This window comes from Halteromyces radiatus (genome assembly GCF_025201355.1).
Source record: "Halteromyces radiatus strain CBS 162.75 chromosome Unknown BX664scaffold_6, whole genome shotgun sequence".
NCBI classification, from domain to species: domain Eukaryota; kingdom Fungi; phylum Mucoromycota; class Mucoromycetes; order Mucorales; family Cunninghamellaceae; genus Halteromyces; species Halteromyces radiatus.
The window spans coordinates 839,131-862,995 of record NW_026251692.1 but is presented as its reverse complement, the minus strand read 5'-3'; the positions used below and the strand labels follow the sequence as shown (position 1 = coordinate 862,995).

General features: G+C 31.5%; 9 protein-coding genes across 9 annotated transcripts; 7 read left to right on the top strand and 2 right to left on the bottom strand.

Moving 5' to 3' along the window:
* Positions 1-156: 156 nt before the first annotated feature.
* BX664DRAFT_266001 (uncharacterized protein) lies at positions 157-2,651 on the top strand (the record flags this gene model as incomplete). Its single annotated transcript, XM_051540880.1, has 7 exons — positions 157-637; positions 722-889; positions 1,049-1,245; positions 1,352-1,732; positions 1,819-1,896; positions 1,980-2,225; positions 2,307-2,651. Coding segments are annotated over 7 exons (1,896 nt in total), but the record flags the coding sequence as incomplete, so codon positions are not given.
* A 512-nt stretch (positions 2,652-3,163) lies between these two features.
* BX664DRAFT_337751 (cytidine deaminase-like protein) lies at positions 3,164-4,540 on the bottom strand. The gene is made up of 4 exons (XM_051546296.1): positions 4,368-4,540; positions 4,218-4,294; positions 3,578-4,151; positions 3,164-3,492 (listed from the first exon to the last, which is right to left on the bottom strand). The coding sequence occupies exons 1-4, from the start codon at positions 4,511-4,513 to the stop codon at positions 3,294-3,296; spliced, it is 996 nt and encodes a 331-aa protein (XP_051398187.1). The 5' UTR covers positions 4,514-4,540; the 3' UTR covers positions 3,164-3,293.
* An 811-nt stretch (positions 4,541-5,351) lies between these two features.
* Positions 5,352-6,363, top strand: BX664DRAFT_266154 (uncharacterized protein; the record flags this gene model as incomplete). Its single annotated transcript, XM_051540891.1, has 3 exons — positions 5,352-5,615; positions 5,723-6,016; positions 6,118-6,363. 3 exons carry the CDS (start codon positions 5,352-5,354, stop codon positions 6,361-6,363), a joined length of 804 nt encoding a protein of 267 aa, XP_051398186.1.
* Positions 6,364-7,711: 1,348 nt separating this feature from the next.
* On the top strand, positions 7,712-9,576 carry BX664DRAFT_337747 (Zinc/iron permease). The gene is made up of 4 exons (XM_051546295.1): positions 7,712-7,880; positions 7,964-8,749; positions 8,817-9,115; positions 9,211-9,576. Exons 1-4 carry the CDS (start codon positions 7,802-7,804, stop codon positions 9,319-9,321), a joined length of 1,275 nt encoding a protein of 424 aa, XP_051398185.1. The 5' UTR covers positions 7,712-7,801; the 3' UTR covers positions 9,322-9,576.
* Positions 9,577-10,078: 502 nt separating this feature from the next.
* BX664DRAFT_360598 (endoplasmic reticulum vesicle transporter-domain-containing protein) lies at positions 10,079-11,824 on the bottom strand. The gene is made up of 8 exons (XM_051548173.1): positions 11,595-11,824; positions 11,433-11,533; positions 11,303-11,373; positions 11,184-11,218; positions 10,948-11,114; positions 10,833-10,859; positions 10,628-10,726; positions 10,079-10,536 (listed from the first exon to the last, which is right to left on the bottom strand). The coding sequence occupies exons 1-8, from the start codon at positions 11,777-11,779 to the stop codon at positions 10,175-10,177; spliced, it is 1,047 nt and encodes a 348-aa protein (XP_051398184.1). The 5' UTR covers positions 11,780-11,824; the 3' UTR covers positions 10,079-10,174.
* Positions 11,825-12,526: 702 nt separating this feature from the next.
* BX664DRAFT_283535 (uncharacterized protein) lies at positions 12,527-13,127 on the top strand. The gene is made up of 2 exons (XM_051541599.1): positions 12,527-12,637; positions 12,694-13,127. Exons 1-2 carry the CDS (start codon positions 12,614-12,616, stop codon positions 12,985-12,987), a joined length of 318 nt encoding a protein of 105 aa, XP_051398183.1. The 5' UTR covers positions 12,527-12,613; the 3' UTR covers positions 12,988-13,127.
* Positions 13,128-14,451: 1,324 nt separating this feature from the next.
* BX664DRAFT_337738 (WD40-repeat-containing domain protein) lies at positions 14,452-15,956 on the top strand. Its single transcript, XM_051546294.1, has 2 exons — positions 14,452-15,005; positions 15,478-15,956. The coding sequence occupies exons 1-2, from the start codon at positions 14,700-14,702 to the stop codon at positions 15,892-15,894; spliced, it is 723 nt and encodes a 240-aa protein (XP_051398182.1). The 5' UTR covers positions 14,452-14,699; the 3' UTR covers positions 15,895-15,956.
* A 1,053-nt stretch (positions 15,957-17,009) lies between these two features.
* On the top strand, positions 17,010-20,314 carry BX664DRAFT_337733 (major facilitator superfamily domain-containing protein). Its single transcript, XM_051546293.1, has 11 exons — positions 17,010-17,138; positions 17,218-17,241; positions 17,262-17,266; positions 17,572-17,702; positions 17,818-17,966; positions 18,041-18,066; positions 18,141-18,927; positions 18,999-19,060; positions 19,164-19,219; positions 19,336-19,788; positions 19,857-20,314. The coding sequence occupies exons 1-11, from the start codon at positions 17,095-17,097 to the stop codon at positions 20,184-20,186; spliced, it is 2,067 nt and encodes a 688-aa protein (XP_051398181.1). The 5' UTR covers positions 17,010-17,094; the 3' UTR covers positions 20,187-20,314.
* A 326-nt stretch (positions 20,315-20,640) lies between these two features.
* Positions 20,641-21,663, top strand: BX664DRAFT_337732 (cyclin domain-containing protein; the record flags this gene model as incomplete). Its single annotated transcript, XM_051546292.1, has 3 exons — positions 20,641-20,807; positions 20,884-21,105; positions 21,172-21,663. Coding segments are annotated over exons 1-3 (551 nt in total), but the record flags the coding sequence as incomplete, so codon positions are not given.
* Positions 21,664-23,865: the final 2,202 nt, after the last annotated feature.

Sequence of the window (23,865 nt, the reverse complement as noted above, 5' to 3'; positions counted from 1 at the left end):
GATTCATCTCAATAGCTGTTATCTCGATGTCAAAGTAGCTCGTCCTTATGTCATTATTACAATGGGTGGTAAGTAATTATAATAAAAAATCGAGTTCTTTACGATTGCCACGTGAAAATCCAACAAATGATCTTACCCCATTGAATTAAAAAAAATTATTTAGACCAGATCTACCAAACTTCTATATCGGAGTACCCTGATGGCAAATGGAATGAAGGATTTGAACTAAAGGTTACTTATCATGCTCAATTATTTGATACAATACAATTGGATATATACGATTCATATATGCTGTTACCAGATCGACATATAGGAAGAGCTGAAATACGATTGGGACTCTTACAAGACATGCCAGAAACATTTACGAGTTATTATGAAATTTGGGATAAGAAACTCTCATCTGGTGCTAGTTCACATGCTGTTCGAAAAACTACAATGTCAACTAATGTTGGTGCCATTCAAGCAAAAATCACTTATCAGTTTCAACATATTAACTCCCTTCAAGAAAATCATCATATCTATAATGGAACTCACCAATTTGATACTCGAAGGAACTCTCCTGATGATGATACTTTTCGACGACATTTACAACGTGACCGTGATGCCTCCGCCATTAAGTTTCGCAAGTATGAAGAAGGTGTAGAAAACGACAATAATGATCAGCAAAAACCAAAAATCTTGAATCATACTAATGATGATGCAAAAATGTTACATGCGACAGTAACAACTCCACCATCAGAAGATCAAGATTTCCCGGATAACAGTGATTCGGATTCAAATGAAGATCATCATATCTCTTCTTCTTCTTCCTTGGCATTCTCAGTACAACGAACAAATCAATATATAAATTCAAAAGCGAAGAATACACCATCTCAATCAACTATTGAACGTCAACAGACGAGTTCAACTATACTAGATTCCTTCAATTCTTGGTTTGGACTGCCTACTATGTCTACTACCACTTTGGAATCATCATCATCTTCATCATCATCATCAATCACAGCAACTCCTACAGCAACAGATATCTCTGTTCAAAGTTCTAATTCAGAAAAACTGCGTTCAACTACCAGTACTACGACATCTATTTGCAATAATTCTACGGAAACCACTAACAATATGGATATTCTTAATGATATGGATGATAGTTTGAAGACATATCCTCTCTTGGATACTATTGGTTCATGGACTGTTAGCAAGGAAACAAATCAAGTACTACGTGCTATTGGAAAATTATTGGCAGCATTTGTAAGTCAAAAGAGAAAAAAAAATGATAGAATATTAAAAGAATACAAGATCATATTTGAAACTAAAAAAAAAAAAAAAAAAAAAATGAAAATGTTATATTTGATAGGGGCAAGGATTTGAATTATCACATTTACAGATGATTACTGGATTTGCAGTTGTGGAACGTTTTTATCAAGAACTTCCTCGGGACCGTACTTGGGATCTTGTGACAGATCTATCTGAAATTCAATTAGCATCTCATATGTGGCGATTCTCTATGGCATCTTATGGTTGGAAAGGATTGAACTTTATTGGTAAAGGAAATGGTTACATATCAGATGCTGTTCGAGATCATTCAGATGCCAAATCCGTTATGGAACATCTCTCATTACCAAAGGAAGATTTACTAGCTTATGAATTCCGTACAGGTGAAGCTTTTCGTCCTAGTTATTTTGTGGCTCATGATCGATCTACAAATTCTATTGTTTTATCTATCCGTGGTACTATGGTAAATAGGCGTTTTTTTTTTTTTTTTTTGATACTGTGATATGACTAAAAAAAAAAATTTTTTTTTCCTTTTATCCAATATGACAGAGTGCTTTTGATACGATGACTGATCTAGTATGTGATTATGAACCCTGGAAAGGTGGAATGGTGCATAAAGGAATGAAGGTAAGATGAATCATCATCAACTCATATATGGTAGAAAAGAAAGGGAAGAATCTCATGTTTTCTTTTGATGATGAATTCTATAGGCATCTGCGATGTGGTTCTTCCGTCATTTAGGTCCAAAATTGATTGCTTACAGTAATACTCAATCGACATCTGCACTTTACATTGTGGGACATTCTCTTGGTGCGGCTACAGCTTCCATATTGACTATTATGCTTCTAGATTATATGGATGAATTTAAAAAGGGAAAATCTGATGACTTCACTTTACAATGTTTTGGATTTGCCCCTGCTTGTTGTCTTTCCTTGGATCTTTCTGAAAAATACAAGGTAAATTCATATTGAACAAGAAAAAAAGAAAGTAGAATTTATATATATATTTTTTTTAATACTAACTGCGATGTATTGTAGGATCATATTCAATCCATAGTATTTGCAGATGATGTAGTTAGTAAACTTTGTTATGGAACGATGATGGATGCCAAGCAAATGATTATTGCAGGATCAGAAGCAGCTCAGCATTTGGGTATTACCCAACTCTTTTGGACGGACGAACAGGGGAAAAAGAAGTGGAAGCAGGCTTTTAATCAAGTTGCAGAATGTAGGCAACGATGTATAGAATCCAATGAAAACCCAAGGGTAAGTTACCATACATGTATATCGAACAAAAGAAACCAATCATTGATCGTTTTTTTATTTATTATTATTTATTTTAGCTGTATGTTGCTGGAACGGTTTATCAATTTTGGCTGGTGAGTGAATCTTTTTTTTTTTTTTTGGAGCATATCTATTGTTTATTGAATACCTTATTTATATCTATATATATATATTGTTTAGGATCCTATTCCGAAAAATGAAACTAGGATTGTGGTGGAACGAACAACGGCCAAACGGGTATCAAGCGAATTGATACTTAAAAAATCGATTATTTTGGATCATTTACCAACTAATTTTGATATTGCATTCAAACGCGCTACCGAATCGATGATGACACAAGACAAAGAACAACAGGAAGGCATTTTAGATGAACCTGTACATGAACATGGTTCCATGTTGGAAAAGGCAAAGACCAAATTGGCTGAAGAAGAACTCAAGAAGACATCTAAGCGTGGTGGTGGCACTTCTGATTTGCTGGATGAACAATATACCCGTTAGTAAGAAAATTTTATATTCTTTGTATGTATTTTTTTTTGTTAGTTATAGACATTTATTTATTGCTTGATTTACAATATTTTCAATAAAACAAAATAAAATAAAAAATTTTGATCATATTATGTATTTATTTTTCTATATTGAATAAAAACAATGAAGTATGTGTCTATGTATATGTGAGGAATGGCAAAAGTACAAAATATATGTATATATATATATTAATAGTTATGGTTTATTCTTTCTATTCTAGGCATCCAATGGATCAGGGAAATGTGTAAAGGGTATGCGAGCTGTATCATTTAGTAATAAATCCTTGAATGTTTTGTAATGATGATTGAGACTTGAATGAGAATGAATATGATAGAGAGTACCAAGACAACCAGTTTTCGTAGGAACACTATAAAAGACCCGTGTTATTCTTGAATGTACAAGTGCCATTGCACACCTATACCAAAATAATAATAATAATAATAATTATAAAATTAGAAATGAAATATTCCCCAATCCAGTTATTTATCTATAAACTTTACATTGCACAAGGTTCATGCGTGACATACATATCATATCCGCTACATAGATAGGTTGTTGATCGATCATTTATATTATCATCCAAAGCATTGTCATCATCCATATGTTTCCTTTTGAGTCCATCTACCTCATCCTTTTGTTGTTGTTTATTCTGTCGTTCCTTTTGAGCAACCAGATCGATGCAGTTCATAATAGCATGATGCAATGGATGGCCTAAATGTCTTGTATCAGTTGCTTGGGCCAAGACTGTGTTTGATTTTGGATCGACAATACGAGCTCTTACATCAAGACAAGAAGAATCATGATCAATAGTTGCTGTCATCAACTGTCGCATATGATCTTGTATCAAATCGAGATCTTGCTGGGTCCACTTTGGATGTTGACGAGGGTCTTCTCTATAAGTAACAGGCCAAACTGGATTCCATTGCTCAAATTGGCGTTTGTTCTTTGGTGGATAACGAGGGACACCTATTTGTTGTGGATCAATATCGATATTGTGTTGTGTTGCAAGATTCTTTAAGGAAGATAAGTCCATACTATCACAAGTACAAAGAATCGTAGTCAAAACAAGGGAATCTATGGTGTTGTATTAGTTAATAATAATAATAATAATAATAATAATAATAAAGGGGTTGATATTACCTGGATTCTGTTTTGATCGTTTAATTCTTTTACAGTGTTCAAGTTGTTGTAAAGGAGGTAGATATTTTTGAATGAATCTAAATGCAGAAACAAAAGAGTGAATATGAAAGGATTTTTATTTTATTTTATTTTTTTATTTATTTTTTTTACTTTAGTAATTGGTTAGTAGATTTTGGTTCAACTGTAGTAACATAGACTTGAGTGGTTTCTAAAGTTCTTGTATATTCTTCCGGAAGTACCTCTGTAAAAGGCCATTCTGATCGTGGAATAAAAAGTTCTTCTTTTTGTGAAGACATGAACAAAAAAAAGACTGAGAAAAAAAAAAAAAAAAAAGAAAAACTTTGTGAGAAATGAATTTTTTTGGGTTCCAGACGGAAAAAGTTGATTTGGTACAGACACACTGTGGGAAAAATCAATATCAAACTCTTTGCCCAGCAGCAGCATGAAATATCTATCTATACATTTTTTATCTATCTCCTTTTTTTTTTTTTTTTTTTCTCTTCTTCTTCCTCTTCTTTATAACTAAGCAAAAAGGTAACTTGAATAAAAAAAAATATTATATATGATATGAATTCTTATTTATCATCAATCCACAAAAGAGTAACTTTACAAAAAAAAAAAGTATTCTTTGTCCGACCAAAAAAAAAAAACTCTTATTTTGACGATTTTTATTTCTTTTTTCTTTTTTACTTTCACCATTCCTTTGTGTCATGTCCTTACAAAGATACCTACGACCTATGATGAGAAAATCCTTATCAGAAAGATACTATTCTTATTCATCTATCAATACAACTACTACTTCTTCACCAACAACAACAACAAACGTTGACTGTTACATTTCAACTATTCATGATCCATATACCAATTTGGCTATTGAAGAATGGTTACTTCGAACAACTGATCCAAAACGTTATATACTCTTTTTATGGCGTAATCGAAACTGTGTTGTTATTGGTAGGAATCAAAATCCTTTTCAAGAATGTAACTTACGATTTATGAAAAATAACCATATACCTCTTGTAAGAAGACGATCAGGTGGTGGGGCTGTATACCATGTAAGTCATTCAGGTTAATACATATATATATATATATATATATATAAAACTATATATTTTATTCATTATATTATAGGATATGGGGAATTCCATTTATACTATATTTATGCCAAGGGAAGCCTTTTCAAGAAAAGCCAATGCTGAATTAGTTTCAAAAGCCTTACTTCAACTGGATATTCCTGCAGGTGTGAACGATCGACATGATATTGTAGTGGACAATCAAAAAGTATCTGGAAGCGCATATAAAATCATTAGTTCAAGAGCCTATCATCATGGTACTATGCTTATCGATGCCAATACTACCAATTTGAAAGGATGTTTATCAAAGAAATATATGAACAAGGTAAAAATAATAATAATAATAATAATAATAATAATAATAATAATAATAATAATAATAATAAAGAAATGTAACTAATAATTATATATATATATATATATTCTTAATAGTCAGGTATTCAATCCAAAGGGGTAGAATCAGTTCCTTCTCCAGTGACAAATTTAAGGGATTACTCTTTTACGGTGGATCATCAACAATTCTGTGAATCAGTACTTACTGAATTTGAACGAGAATATAATCATGGGATAAATGTACAGCCAATTATTCTCAATGAAAGAAGTATTCAAGATTTACCGGATCAAGTCGAAAAGACAAGACAAGAACTTTGTTCCTGGGAATGGATGTATGGTCAAACTCCTGAATTTACTCACAAAATGGACAATAAATTTGATTGGGGTCATATGGTAATAATAATAATAATAATAAAAGAATGAATCTATCAACAATGACCACACATACAAAACTAAACTAATACTTCTTTTTTTTTTATTCTTATTCTTCATAGAATGTATTTATAAGATCAAGACATGGGATGATTACTGAAGTAGACATGAGTACTGATGCTATTAGTGCACATGAAGTAACAGTTGTGTCTGCTTTGTCTATAGCTTTAAAAGGATGTCGCTATTCTGAACATGCTCCTCAAGATGCCATTGATAAAATTAATTTGGAAATCCCTGGATTAATCAATGAAGAAAACAAGATCATTGCGGATGAAATTATAGAATGGATGCGATCTAGGCTCGAATAAAGGTGGGGATGGGTGGCTCTTTTAAGGAGTGTATTCTTTTTATTTATTAGAATTTTAGACTTTTTTTTTTTATTTTTATTTTTTGATCTTCTTTATCCTATTTTTTTTCTTTTTTTTTTTTTTGATTGACCATGGGATCTTTTTTTTTTGGACTTCTTTATTTGATTTTGAAATAAAAACTTGATAATTCATTCCAATGGATAGTTTCTTGTTGTTTTTTCTTCTTCTTTTTTTTTTTTTTTTTTGTTATGTATATAAATCAAGTTGAATAGTATGGGAAACGCACCTAGTTATTATCCAACTGTACCTCGTACTAAAACACCTTTTTGGTATACAGAACCTGTCAATTCTGTAGATAATAATAATAATATCACTATATCTGACAAAAGTACCATCTTGATCCCCACTCCAGGAACCAATGCAACTTATTCTACTCCGGTACCTACAACACCTTTACCCCACATACCAATCACTCCGACCTATTATTATCCTTCCTATTATCAACAACCCATGTTACAACCTTTATCTTACTATCAACCTTATATGATGACTCCATCTTATTATCCCACGATGATGCAATATCCAATGCAACCAATGTATCCACTTAGGACTTTTTGATGTAGAATGGCATATAGAACAAATGATTTTTTCATTTTAGTAGTTATTTCATTGGTGACAGTAGTAATAAAGAACGAAAAAAAAAAAAGAGGTTAATTCAAAAATAGTGGATGTCATGCTGAACAAAAAATGTGCATTGATTGATGATATGATGAATTATCAATGGATCATAGTAACCCAGGTCAAAAAAAAAGAAGGGTTTTATTATTTTTAGTTTTAGTTGATGTTTCATGCAGGAACAAAACAAAAGAGGGTAAAAAAAAAAATAAGCAAGGATGATCAAATCATACTGTTTTTTTTTTATTTTTATACATATATATAGATAGGATCAAGTCCCTAGACCGGAACAAAGACATTCTTTACCGTTAGATATTTCATATTCAGCCACCCAATAGTGAAACTTTATTTAACCTCCTGGTACGCCTTCCCCCTCTTCTCTATACATATACATATAAATTTATACATATAACAGATAGGGAAGTTTTTAATCACACACACATTCTTGATTGAAATTTTGGGATGTATGTTTGCTTATTTTTTTCATGCAACCTCAGGTGATCTAAAATTTTCTGAAATTTTTGTGACTTTGACCCATGCTTGTACCATCCTCTTTTGTAAGCTAATCTACACAGCAGTTACTCTCCTTCTCCATCGCCTTTTTAATTTCAGTCTTTTTTTTTTCTTTTTTTCTTTTCTTTCCTTTCCTTTTCTTCACTTTTTTCTTTTTTTTTTTTTTTTTTTTGATACACGTTTTTATTTCCTTTTTCCATTTTATATACAACACTTCTTTATATATATATTTACATATACACTAATTGTAATGACATTAGAAATTAGTCAAAGTACTCTGACTGGTTGGATCTTGGTATTTATCTCTACTACCGCTTGTGTTTTAGGTGGTAGGTGTCAAAAAAAAAAAGTCAACATAAACATTCCTTCTTTGAAATTGACTTTTTCTTCTTCTTTTTTTTTTTTATTATAGCATCTATTGTTTTTATAGATAGAATATGGCATAGACGTCAAGGATCTATATTATCAAGTAGAACATTTCTTGCTTCATCCATGGCGCTGGCGTCTGGTGTTCTATTAGTATCTTCTCTCACTATTTTATTACCAGAATCACAAGTTCGTTTGAATTCAACTTCCAAAGCCTATAGTTGTTTTCTTGGTGGTGCTATGTTTACTCTTGTATTATCTCGTATTATACATTGGTGTACTCCCGATGCTATTCATGCTTGTGGTTCTCAATCTCCAACTAACATTGACGATGATCTTAGTGGAACCTTGTCAACTTCTACTTCTTCCTCTTCTTCTTCTTCTTCTCCCACAATGGTACCTCGTATCAATCACCAAAATACTCCCACTGTCCATCATAACAATATTACACCAAAGTCATTATCACTCACCAAAACTAAACCCATTCGAGTTGAAGAACAGGAACAGCAAACTTTGATTTTGCCGGAAAACTCACCGACCTTGAATTATGGATCAACTGTACTTCATGATGCTCATTTTCGATTCCATGAACATAACAATCCCAATATGACTCATAGCCTTGAAGAACAACAGCAGCATCATTCAAATGAGAATCAAAAACATCTTCATCATCACCATGTTAACAACCACAGCCATACTCACCATCATCATAAAGTTCATAATGTACATGACAATGATGACAATGATAATCTCGACTTTGAACAAGAGAAACAACAGTTTTGGAGCATTGGGATTCAAACAGCAGTGGCCATCTGTGTACACAAATTTCCAGGTAAGAAAAAAAAATTTAAAAAATGGTCGAATGTAAGCTGACCTTTTTTTTTTTTTGGGATGATTAGAGGGGCTGATCATGTTTATATCAAGTCAAGCATCATCATCCCTAGGTGTAAGTGTGGCGGCCGCCATGTCGATTCACAATCTGACCGAAGGGTTTATGATGGCGTTACCAATTTATTATGCAACCGGATCTAGACCAACAGCTTTTTTGTGTGCATCTTTGATGGGTGGATTATCTCAACCTATAGGGGCATTGATTGGTTTATTGGCTTTTAGATCCGTGACAAAAGATCAAGAAGATATGTTATTCGGTGTTACTTTTGGCATCATCAGTGGCATGATGACTTTTATTACTGTTCAGGTAAATCAGAAAAGAAAAAAAAAAAAAGATGAAAAAGCATCATCTGATTTCCTATTTTTCCTATATGATTATTTTATTTTATTTTTTTATAATAGAGTATGTTGCCTCAAGCAATCAAGGTCGATACTCATCAAAGTCATGTGGTTATCTTCTTCTTCCTTGGTGTCTTTTTAGTTGGACTTACCTCTCTTCTCAAGACAATTTAATTTTATTCCCCATAGTTTATTAGTCTATTATATATCCAACATGTTTCCCATGTATATCTTTCGTCTTTTATTATTGTATTTCACACATACATAATAGATATATTATAGTGAATCCTATTTACCTAGCCTATTCTCTTTTATATATATATATATCCTATTCGTATTATATTATCTTTATACCTCTTTTCTTCCTTTGTTATTTGATATGTTTGAAGAGTAGATTTTATGTCAATAAATCCATTAAATCCAAAAAAAACATAAGCTTCTCTATTGTTCCTGCAAAAAATACCCACGTGTTTGTGCCTATATTTGATTCATAACCAGTGTCACCACAATTAGACATCACCTGTTATCCGTCATCCATTATCACCCGTCATTCATTGTCATCCATTAGCATTCATTATCGTCGTAGTATCATAGAAAAAAAAAAAAAAGAAATACATAGCGTCATAAGATCTCCTCCCCCTATAATATCGTACAAAGAACCGATGACCAGAATGATAACGAGAAATAATCAATTACCTCACCAGTGTTGATAGTAGACCCGAGTGATGGGGAAGGTACGACAGATGACATGATTTCAAGGATGGATGATCGTTGTCTCGCAGCGATATTGTCAATAAACGTGCCAATTAATCCACATACATATATATATATATATATATAGAAAAAAAGAAAAAGAGAGAGAAACTTTGTACCACCTGTCCGCAGTCTTTCAAAAAAAAAAAAAAAAAAAAAAAGATAACAAAAAACACATAAAAAAGAAATATAGATTTTATTAAAAAAAAAAAAGGAGGAACATTAACAGTAATAATACTATTAAAAAACTAGCCCTAAATAGATTCAAACAAGTTCATACCCGCCTCATGAGATTATGCACCGGTGCATAAAGATGAGGATCGTCATCCTTTCCACCAGTCCAACAAAACTTGATTGTTCGATAAATAAAGCCCACCGTGACCACGGAACCCCCGATGATCCCACACAATCGGACCAAAAAGCCAAAAAAGGATGAATGATATTCATGAATCACCACTGAGATAGGTTCAATATCATACTTGAAAAAGATACCTGGTACCACCCGGGGTCCTTCTTCTTCTGCATATGCTTTTCGTGAATCCGTTACTGCATATTGATTCGTTAATACCATGTTACCATCCACATCAAAATACGTTGTTGGTACCACTGAGATCAGATATTGGAGTACCTCAAAATCTAATTTATATGCAAAAAAAAAAAAAAAAAAAAAAAAAAAAAAAAAAAAAACATCAGTCATCATGTACATTTCCCTTAGCTGATAACTTACGTGAATCAGATATTTCAACGCTATTGTCTAATGGATTCACTAAATTGGGATAGAATTCACCAAAGGAAAATTCATCTATGCGATGTGTAAAATTCAGCACTACATGTAAAAAGAGAAAAAAAAAAAAAAAAAAGAAAAGAAAAGAAATATCAACATATTTGGATCAATCATTCCATATTGTCATTTTTTTTTTTTTTGAATTTACCTGAATGGTCTGTATGTGTACTGCCATCTATAAAAAATTACAAATAAAGATGAAATCAATTAGTATTCCTTTATTTCATATTAATACAATGAAATACAAGATTGTAAAAACTTACGATATCCATGACCAGCTGCAGTGACATGTAAATTAGCAGCCACTTTGTTTGCTTGAATAGAACCGTAAATACGACATGCACCCATATCTCTTGCGACTTGTTCATCATATGGTTTCCCTTTGGCAGCATTGATAATTTCCTTGATATATTTTGGATCCTTTGCAGCTCTATACATATCATACATTAGAATATGCATTCTTTTTTTTCTAAACGATATAAGAAAGAGATATTTTTACCTATATTTGGTTGCCGTTCCCACTGAAAATTCAGCCTATGAAATATATATATATATATATATGTAAATATAATGTTATCAAGGCAGAAGCGCCACCTTATTTGGATAAGAGTCACTTACTGGTACCATTTTCAATTCTTCTGTCAAGTGCATACGTTGACCAGAAACATCATATACATGAACCATCAATACTATATTTAAAATGATAACGTTAATATACATACCAGCTTATTCGTATATTATAACTTACCAGGACAAGGCATAGCCACAGTAAAATCCATATTGATCTTTAAAGATTGATCAATAGTAGAATCCACTTTGAACTGATAACCAGTTTGTAATTTACGGTATCTATTAATACAGATGAAGTAGTTAATGAAATGAAATTAGTATAAATATATCAATCACTTACTCAGAGTATTCACCAAAGGTAAGGAAAAGTAAAAAACAAGTCAAGATCAAAGTCAATAAACCACCTTTTTCACTACGTGTCTGATTGTCAGCTTCTACTTTGGGAAAAGCATCAAACACGGCGGCCTTTTGAGCCAAGTGACGAAGTGACATTAGGTCTATAGCTATGTATAAATATTTGGACATAAAATGGAAGTTAGTATATAATCAAACAGGATGATTTTATTTAATATCTTACAATATATATGGTATATATATATATGTGTGTGTATATATATAAAAAAAAAAAATAGAAAAAGAAGGATGGAACTTATTTGGTAAAGGGGAGGGAACAAGAGAGAGAGAGAGAGAGAGAGAGAGAATAAGAGAAAGAGTCCACTGATTTTGATTTCATACGCCGCCCAAGAAATACTGTATGTATTAAAAGATAGGATAATTCAAAAAGTGGAATCATTTTATATTATACTTTATATAAAATAAATATAAAAATACATTTAGTTTATTATATATTAATGATTTAACAGGTTGTTATTCGGAGATGATCAAAAAGGGTGTAATAAAAGATGTACATCATTAATAAAAGAACTTGTAAAAACATAATTATCATCAATAATAATAATAGTAACAACAATAACAAAATAGTCAATAAAATAAAAAAAATAGTTTTTTTTTTTCTTTTTTTTTTTCTTTTTTTTTTTTTAAAAGAATGTCAAAAGCAAATAAACTATTTTAGATGAACCGGAGCGTAAAGTAACCATAGGACAAAGCCCATGATGATAAATATATAAAAGTTTGGTACAATATTGGTTCGAAAGACACTAAAAATAGAACTTCATGCGCATCTTTCTCGAAAAAAAAAAAAAAAGGAGAATGAATTTTTTTAGGACATAAATCATCTATTTTCGATCTTTCTTACTACAATCTTGTTCAAAACAATGGGCTTGGCAAAAATAAAATAAAAAAACTCTTTTATCTTTTATTTATTCTTTTTCTTTTTCTTTTTTATTCTTTATTGAAAAAATGGGTTGTTGTATTTCAACTGAAGTAAAAATATAATTAAGATTTGATAGACAAATATTAATTTATTTTATTTTATTTAGGCTACTATTCATGAAGTGGTATTTGATGAAAAAGGTGTAGCTAAAAGAGTACCAAAAGGTCAAGGAACTCATTTGATTCATGTATATCAAGATCAAGAAACAAATATTGAAAAGAAAGTTCGACCACCAGGTATTGTTTTGCCATCTGAATATAACAAACAACACAATCATCGTCTTTCATCCATCTCAAAACCTGAAACAGCTTATTATCCTAAACCTCCTCGAAAAATGACAATAACAAGACCTTCCGCTACCTCGAAACGTAGTATCCAACCGATGAATGATAATAACTAACTCCACGAAATGATCATCTATCCATAGTCACTCTTTATATTATATATATATCTTATCCTTCTTTTTTTCTTTTTTTTTTTTGTTGTATATTCCGTCATTGTATATCTTTTTCTTTATCCTATCTCTTCTCGTATCATTACAGAATTGTTATTATTGTTATTATTATTATTATTATTATTATTATTACTGTTGTTGTTGTCATTATTATTATTATCATTATCCATTCAATGTCTTCTTTAAGAAAACAAGAAAAAAAAGAGATGGTTCATCTGCTTTTGTTTGATAAATAAATAAAAAAAAAACATCTATTCGTTTTTGTCTAGAATAAAAAAAAACATCCATCCATAACAAGTGAATTGTTTGATGATACACATATTGTACCACCTTACTCTCCCCTTGATTCTGATCAAAACTTGTCCGGTGTTTCAAAATATATGTCTTTTTGTAAATCTTTAGACCATCCATTTTCAAATCATTTGATGATTGAATAGTAATAGTGGATAATAAAAATAATAATAATAATAAAGAATAGTAAAGAACAATAATAATAATAAAAAAAAACAAGGATATGAATATGATTTTATTGAATAAAGTGTAAATACTCACTAACAGACTAACACTATCAAAAAAGATCATCAAACAAGGATACTTTTTCTCTTTTTCTTGTCATAAATCCATCCAGCCAACCGATTATTGTTTGGTTTTATCGATAAAAATGAAAAAAAAAAATTAGTGAATAGTAAAGAAGAATAAAAGAGAATACATGAATGAAGTAATAAGCATAGTAAACAAAAGTGACGAAAAAGGGAAAGAAAAAGAAGAATTAGTTACCTGCTGATCTTTGATTTTTTTTTCAATTTGGCTCCGAATTTTTTTTTTTTTTTTTTTGAAGGGACACTTAAATTGTACCGCGTTCTCTTTTTTTTCTTTTTTTTTTTATTTTCTCTTTGTTGACCTATTAACATCAAACTATATAATCATGGCTAGTTTTTCTTTACGTGCTGTTCTTGAAGGTATAATGAATGAAATAGATGAATGAATGGATAGATGGATGGATGGATGGATGGATGGATAAGTAAAATAGATACTGACCAATTTATACTTTTCTTTTAGGTCATGGTGGATGGGTGACAACTATTGCAACTAGTCCCGAAGCTCCCAATATGATTGTATCTGGTTCAAGAGGTAATAATAGATTTGAATGCAAGTTAGTGATTGGAGACTACTTTTAAGAATGATAATGAAGTTAATCATATGATACTTTTTAATAGATAAATCTCTTATTGTGTGGCGCGTTCAAAGGTTCCTGCAATAAAGAAACACGACTTTTAATGGCGTTTATAGGACTTCTTTTTTTTAGTTGTCCCATATTTATTCTTTATACTAATATTTTTTTTTATTTTTTTTTTATTTGACCTCTCTCCTCATCTTATAGGTAAGGATATAAAGATGAGGTGAAGGGTCTTTTTTTTCGAGTTCTGCGGGTATGTGATTGGATGAAACTCACTCTATATCATAGTTGATGTGAATGTAGTATGGGATTAATGGATGGTTAGTAATAATGATTATTAATCCTTTAATTATCTCATTCTTTCTCACGATTGCCATTTACATTTTATTTGTAAAGGGATGAAAGTAACTATGGAGTTCCACAAAAATCACTTTTAGGTCATCATCATTTTATTCAAGATTTGGCCCTTTCTTCTGATGGAATGTATGTACTCTCTGCTTCTTGGGATGAATCTGTTAGATTATGGGATTTGAACAAAGGTGAAACTATCCGTAGGTTTGTGGGTCATAATAAGGATGTACTTTCTGTAGCCTTCTCTGCTGATAATCGTCAAATTGCTACTGGTTCCCGTGATCGTACTATCAAGTTATGGAATACACTTGGTGAATGCAAATTATCCATTAGTGGTCAAGATAATGGTCATTCTGAATGGATTACTTGTGTCCGATTCTCTCCTAATCCTGCTATTCCTGTCATTGTATCCTGTGGTTGGGACAAAATTGTCAAGGTAAAAAAAAAAAAAGGTTAGAGGACTTTTATAGAAATAGAGTGGCATGAAAGTGATGATCAACTATATATTTGCTACTTCAGAAGTCAAGTGGACTTATGAGATTAACATACACCAATTTATATCTGATGCATGTCTCACTTTATTTCTATATTGTTCATTACTTTAGATGAAATATATGACAATGATTTACTGACTTCTTTTTTTATATATTCCTTTTAATAGGTAAATAACTCGAAAAAAAAAAGTTGACAAAAAAAAAACTGTAGTTGGATACTCGAAATGATGATCATGTAATATATTTGCTACTTCGGAATACCATGAGGTATTATGAGATAGACAAAACCACTATATGTTCTGATTTATGTATATCCAACTATAGCATTATTGGGAACGGATAGAAATGATTATTATGGTAATATAGAAGGATTTGCTCATATATTTCTATATTTTTTTTTTTTTTGGATATTAGGTATGGGAAATGGGAAAACTTCAACTCCGTTACAACTTGATTGGGCATAATGGTTATGTTTCAAAAGTAGCTATTTCTCCTGATGGTAGTCTTTGTGCATCTGGTGGCAAGGATGGAAATGTAATGCTATGGGATCTTACTGAAGGAAAACATTTACACTCTATTTCAGTCAATGATGTTATTTATGATGTCGCCTTTTGTCCTTCAAAGACTTGGTTGGCTATTGCTTGTGGCTCTTTGATTCATATTTGGGATGTTGAAACTCGTCAAGATGTGGATGTGATTCATGTGGAATCTCCCTCAAATGTGACTGACAAGGCCCTTTCTATTCAAACTCTTTCTTTGGCTTGGTCTCCTGATGGCTCTACTCTTTATACTGGTCATTCTGACAATCTTATCCGTGTTTGGACTTGTTGATTTAGTTTACCCATTTTTTAATGAAATAAAATAATACTACGATTTTTGATTATTATTTTTTATTATTATGACTACTTGATGATTGACTGGTTGATTTGAACATCATATATGAATGAGGTTTTACAGTTTATTAATCGCTGCAGATAAGGGAAAGGTACAGTGTTTTCAAAGTTTTTTGTCGGGTCACAAGAAAATAGTTTTAGTGATTTTATCAAATACAATATTGGACTTTCGCAAAATGAATAGCGCATTTCCATTATTATAGATATCGCTCCAGAGATGTCGATTAGAGTATATTGATGGATGGATGATGGATCTTTTCTTTTTTTTTTTTTTTTAATTGATGAATAGGATGATGGATGATGTACTAACGAATTTTTTTTTTTTTTATTTTTTCAATATGATCTCTCTTTGGTATTTCCAATTTGATTTGTCCTTCTATCTCAATTTTTTTATTTTTTATGCGTCATCCATTATCTGTTTTGCCCGTCATTCATTCTCTATTCTTACGATATCTTATTTCCTATTTTGGCGACATCTTATTTTCGAAACTGCGTCATGTATTAGTGGACAAACTGTACTCGGCACTGAAAAAATCTACCTTCATCTTGACTTTGTTTCCTTTTCTTTTATTCCATAATGCATTTTTATGTTTATTCAGTTGATTTTATACAAACATGTCAAATAAATGATTGTTTTGAATTACTTGTCTTTTACTATCGATGATATTGATGGTGATGATGAATGGTTCCTTATAAAGATGAATATCATCAATCATTGTTAGTGTATCCCTGATACGAATAACGATAGTAGTGATTATTAGTGTGAAACAATAACAAGAACGACAATGATGAATAAATGATTCAAAATAAGTAATAGTTTTTTATTGTAAAAATGGATGATATAACTAGTATTACTGACTATATAACATAAGAAATCGGATGAAGATATCAATCAAGTATATGTTTGTACCATTCATCTGCTATTATTGTCCAGGTCATGCCTTGTTGTCATTGTTGTAATCCATTATTATTATAAAACTCAGCTTTTAGGCACAAAATTCTAAAGCCTTCACTATTTTCCATTCTTTCCTTCTTTCTCTTTATTTTTTTTTTTTTTTTTTTTGTGCTTCAGTGTCTCAAGTAGTTGTATGCTATCTCTTCTATTTTGTTGTGTGTATGCCCAATGAGCTAGATCTAGATGCTCCAACTCCCATCTTGCTGGAAACTCTATGCAATATGCAGGTAATGTCACGTAGGACGTATACACATTGTTATTGACCTCCCCCTTCTACTAACTACATGTATGATACTTACCTATTAGTTTTGTGGCCATTGGAGGTTTCTTGGTAAGCAAAATATTGAAAAGTATGAAAAAAGGATTGAACGTTCTTACTCACTATTCTCATATTTATATGTTTTTATGTCTATTTCTTTCTATCTCTCTCTTTCTTTCTCTCTCTCCCTCTTTCTTCTCTCTCTCTCTCTTTTTCTCCTTTGCTGCTTGTATGGGACGTGTTATTTATGGTGAAAATAACATAAAGTATGGGTAAGTAATATTAAAAATATGCCAATACTATAACCATAGTCAGAAACATGGACAATCGCGCGCGAAAAAAAAAAAAATGAAAACGAATAAACTGACTTCGCTCTCGGATTTTGACCCTTATTTTTGTTAGCTACGACAACGGTACGATATCGGCGTGTTTGATTATGAGTGACTTTCAAGTGACATTCTCTTTGGATGATACTATCAAGACAGCCGCGGTTGTCTCGGCTCCGTTAGCGGCCTCTTCTCTAGCTTCCATTGTAAGTATAACAATAATGATGACGAATCTTTGAAAATTTTAAGGAACCTTCCTGAAACGAACATGTTGGATTATTAATACATCATCCTTTTTTTTTTTTTTAATGATGATTCCAGTTATCCGGTACAGTTGCTGACGCCATAGGCCGAAAAAGATTCTTTTTTGTTAGTGCTTTCTTACATTTGATTGGAACTATCATTCAATTATGTAGTGGACATTTGACTGCGCTTATTGTTGGTCGAATCATAACTGGTATTTCAATTGGGTAAACGGCTCTCTTAAATTTGATCAAGTAATCTTATGCAATATAATAACCTTTTATATATATACATATATTAGTGTATTCAGTTTTCTAGTACCGTTGTGTAAGTTTTATAAAATATAACATTATATATATATATTCTCTTCTGATAATTTTTTATTTATTTATTTATTTTAGATCAAAGTGAAATAGCGAAACCCGAACATCGTGGACGATTGATCAACCTTTATCAATTCGGAGTGACACTCGGATTTTGTGTGGCGTTTTGGATTGGTTATGGTACCTTTGATCTTCCTCGGCATTTATCCTGGCAAATTCCACTTGGTGCTCAAATTGGACCGGCTGTTGTAATGATTCTTGGTTTACGATGGTGTATCCCAGAAAGCCCTCGATGGTTGATTTACCGTGGTCGCAAAGAAGAAGCCGATGCCATATTATCCAATCTGCGTATGAAGGGTCATCTTAACGATAAAGAACAACAACTGCAACAAGAAGAAAGATATTATCATCAACAAAGACGTCAAAAGAAAATCAAACTACAGAGGAAGAGACTGGAACAACAACAACAACAGCAGCAGCAGAAACCACGATCATCATATATAGGATCTAATACTGTACCGCCATCATCATCACCTATACTACCAAGTCATGATGACAGCAATAACAACAATAACAACGGCGGTGATGATAGTAGTACTATATTGTCACCAATCTCATCGTTATCATCCTCATTGACAAAAACACTCGGCAATGTAAACAATGGAACGGATGTTATGTACAGGCGTTTGGAGGCACTAGAAATGGAATACCTTGGCATTATTCAAGACGTCACTTTTGAACGACAATGTTCCTCAAGATCCTATTCAGCACTATTAACAAAAGGTATTGACAACTATCGAAAACGGATATTACTAGGTATGGGACTTCATATTATGACTCAATTTACTGGAATCAATGCTATTTTGTAAGTTGAAAAAAAAAAGATCATCTTATTATCATGAATGGAAGACTGATGACTCTTTTTTTTTTTTTTAGATTTTACTTGCCGCATATATTGGAATCTATGGGACTGGCCCAGATGAACTCTGTTTTATTTGGTAAGATCATATTTTCCCTATTTCTTTTTTTATGTTGAATATTACATCTTATTTTTCTTAATGCTCACTATATTCTTTTTTTTTTCTTTTTTCGTAAGTATAGGTAATGGTGTCAGTGGTATGGTGAACATGTTGGCAACCATCCCTGTTTTCTTCTATGTAAGACATACCAAAAAGGGCAAAACGAGAAAACTCTTTATGTCCAACTGACATGTCTCCTTTTTTTTTTTATTTTTTTTTATTATTGTTATTTCTTGACTAATGACCATATTTAGATTGACCGATGGGATCGACGACGAATTCTTATGATTGGAGCAAGTAGCATGAGTTTGGTGATGGCGGTGATAGCACTCGTTTTGGGAATTCATAGTGATCACACTGAATCAAATAATCAGCCTTTGTATCCTGGATCGGTGGTGGACGTCGCAATGATTCAAACCAATGAACAAGCAACATTAAGTGTTCTTGTATTGCTTTGTCTCTTCTTATCGTGTTTTGCTATGTCATGGGGTACAATTCCTTGGCTGTACAATTCTGAAATCTTTAATCAATCAATACGTGCCAAGGCTATGGGTGTGACTACTGGCTCCATGTTTGCTTTTAGTATCTTGATCTCTCAAGTGGCACCATTAGTGTTTGAATCTGTTGGTTGGCGATCTTATATTATCTTTTCTTGTCTATGTATTATTACAGTATTTATTGTGCATGGATGTTATCCAGAAACAAAGGTAAAAAAAAAAAAAAAGGATTCATATACTTTTGTTTACATACGTTTATGTTTATATTTATTTCATAGGGCAAGACATTTGAAGAAATTCAATTGATTTTCAGTGGAGCATTGATTGACCAAAGCCCAAAAGCACATCATCCTTCAACAGCAGCGGAAGCATGGGAAAAAGTGGAAATCATATGTCATCACCTACCAATCATGATGAAACAAGTTACTACGACAGCATCAGCAACAACGCAACACCAACAACAACCAGCTGATGATGATGTTGATGGAACTTCATTCAAAATGACGCCAATCATACAAAAGACATACGATACCAATGTTCAACAAAAATTTGAAGCAATTTTGGAAGAAAAGAATCGATTACGAAAGAATGACCAACATCTCTTTTGAATCTCTATCAAACGCGAATTATAGATATATGGTTTATTTATTTAATTGATTATTAGATTAGTATTATGGCTTTTTAATTGTTTATATTGATTGACTTTTATGAAAATAAAGGGGAAGTTTTTTTTTTTTTTTTTGTTGATGACCATACTTGGCAATGCCGCGATAAAAAAAATGAAGCTTATTGATATCATGGGATATTAAGGAGTTGTTTAGTCCTTTTTTCTTTTTTTGTTGATAGATAGGCTATTGTTCTATGATACAGTATTGTTGTTGTTTGGGAGTTTCCGTATTTAGGGCACCCGAAACGGTGGATCTAATATGATGAGTGATGGTTATCGCATGTTTCGGAATTCCTCCGTCTTTTCCTTGTGCATCATTTTTTGTCATACTTTCCTCACAAAAAAAAAAAAAAAAAAAATAAGAACTGTGATCCTTTTTCCTTTTTTTTTTTTCCTTCTTTTTTTTTTTTTATTCCTTTTTGAAAAATGCTACATCATACTCATTCCCCTTTATCATTGTCAACTTCAACAACCAGTTCAACAAGTTCATCCACCATATCCATTACTAGCACTAAAAAATCAACATCCTCAACAAATCGACAACTTCCTTCTGTACTAATAGGTAAGAGATATTGAAATAAGAATGTAATAGATGCAATACCCCCTTTTTTTCTTATTATTATTATTATTATCAATAGATTTTATTGCCATTACATTGTGTGATCTACTTCCTATTAAATCAAGTTTAAGAGATACTCCATCCTTGCCCTTCATTCGAGGTAGACCTTTACCTGAACTAGTCTACTTTATTCAAAAAATCACTTTTACTGCGGGCATCAATGTACGAACTGCTTTAGTAGCTTTGATCTATCTTCATCGTGTTAAATCTTCTTTACCAATCTATGCTGTTGGAAGTCATGGTAATCAAAAAAAAAAAAAAGAGGTTTATAAATGAATATCTAATTATTATTATTATTATTATGTAGATACAAGCCATAGATTATTATTAGGTTCACTTTTGATTGCATCCAAATTTTTACAAGGTAGTACTTGGACCAAAACAACATTGACAAATCATCAGTTGTATGATTTATGTGATGGATTATTCCAACCTCAAGAAATTGATCAAATGGAACGGGCTTTTTTGAAACTGATTCAATATCAATGTTGGGTGGATGATAAAGATGTCAATGATTTTGTCTTGTCTCATCGTGTGGATTTTGGTCTATAATTTCCTTATTGGTTCAAACTTTGTCCTTCCTTTTTTTTATTATATAGTTTAATTTTATGATACCCATTTGTTCATTCGTTGTTTATTTGTATATCATTCCTTTTTTTTCACACCAAGTCTTCTATTTATTCATATGTTTTCATTTCATCACTTTTTATTTTTATTTTTTTTACTTCCATTCTTATAATCTCTTTTGGATCATCATCATTATCTTCATGGTTTCATTTTTTTTTTTTTTTTGTTATTCATACTGTAATAAAATTCTTTTTCTATTATTTTCACACACTCACATATACTTCATCTGAATCATGTGAATCCAATGACACAATAAGCATCTGCATGAATTCAAAGTAGATCCGTTTCGCTTATTTTTTTTTTATTATGATTGTTATTTTGCTTCATCGATTTTCGTTGTTCAAAATGACAATGATCATCACACTGCTCCTTTTAATACTCAACGGTTGATTTCTTCTAGTTCATGATGTTCAATACAAATTGATACCAAAAAAAAAAAAAGGTATTCCAAAAAAGGCAAGCTAAAGACTTTCTCTGTTCATCTCATCTGCATATTATGTAGTCATCCATTTCTTTTCTTTTTTTTTTTTTTTTTGTGCTAGAGAACGAATATTCTCAGATTTGTTTTTGTCACCAAACCCTTTTTTCCTTTTTTATAAGCATCATTATTTCGTCAGCCTCATATCAAGAGGGATCGCTATATGATGTCGTTTCACATTCGAAGTACCGTATTCTATTTTGAGCTACAAGTCAGTTGACCAATATTATTGAAAAGCAACGAAGGTTTTAAAACAGTATTAGATTTTTCAATTCGACATTTTGTTTCTAGGATGGCATGATTCACATGGGTCAGAGGAAGTATGTTAGTTTCAGACTTTTGTTGAACAGTAGAGCAAATGATTATTTGTTTTGTGGCAAGGTAATGGATATAATGCCATTACATAATATTAGACTACTTTTTAAGAGAGATCTAATGGCAATAATATTATTGAACGATGACCATTATTGGATGAGAGATGACGAAATTGACTTTTATTTTTTAATTTACTCTACAAACTGTGAGGTAAAATATAAACTGTTATTAAGGCAATTGAAAGAAGAATGATTTCAACTACGTTCAGTCTGAATTTGGTGCAGTGATGATCATTTTTGAGCGGGTTATAAAAGTATAAAAGAGATGGACATCTGTCCCATATGATGTTCCAATGCAAAAATAATGATTTGAATCTCTCTAATGGCCTTTTTTTTCTCGCTAGTACCTACGGATTCTCTTTTTTATCCTTGATATGAGATTAATAATGATTGTAACAAGAGGCAGGTATAATGGAGGAACCTTTTTCTTTTCTTTTTTTTTTTTTTTCTTTTACTCAGTTATTGTGTCTACTTTTATTGATTCCTTAATTCACGGAATTAATTTTCTGAAGTACCCGCTAGGTAGACCATCGTTCTTAGACTAGAAATTCTGCATTTTGTTTTCTATTCTTTGTTCTTCTTTTTTTTTTTTTTTTTTGTCCTTTTTTTTTTAAATAACCTTATATATAAAAATCAAAAAGGGGAATACGACTTACTCAATATAGTGGCATTCTATAAAGCTTATTATGCTCGCGATCTAGCCACTTACCTTATATCATTTTGTCCAATCAGCATGTGGCCATTGTTATTTCTTTTCATTCTTTTTTTAGACTCCATCTCAAATTAAGAATCAAGTTTATATTAGTGTGCTTGGCATGAATGATTATCAAATGAAAGCTAGTGGCTGATCTATATAAAGTAGTACAAATATGAACAATGCAAGGGATAGAAAATATGGATGAGTTAAATGGCAATCATCTTACTTTTTTTTTTTCTCTATTTACAATTGTGGCGGGAGAATAGCCCAAGTTCTGGAACGATTCCCAAGGTACCGTTCCCCTCTTTTTTTTTTTTTTTTTTCTTTTCTCCGAAGAAAGAGAGCAGGGAACCAGGATCATTACCCATCATCATCATCATAAAGATTGATAAAAAGGATGTATCACTATCATTATCGGGATCATCATCATCAACATTCGAATTTGATTAAAGTAGATGGAGGACAACAATTTACACTCATTAGTGAAACGGCGGAAATCTAAGAAATCATCACAACCACCTTCAATTACCATATATAGGATGAAATCAATTCAGTCTATGTAAGTTACAGGAGAGATTTATTTGATTATTATTATTATTATTATTATTATTATTATTATTTTTTAAAAAATAAATCCTGTTATATAGGTTTTCCTTTTTTTTTTTTTTTATTTTTAAGTATGATACTTCTTGAGATCCAAAATAGGATCAATAGGCGTTTTAAAAAATGTCTTTAGTTAATCAATAAAAAGCTGCCTTTATTGGCGCGGACAACAATGATGATATATATTTATATAAAGTGTGCCCCTTTCTTCCTTCTTTCCCG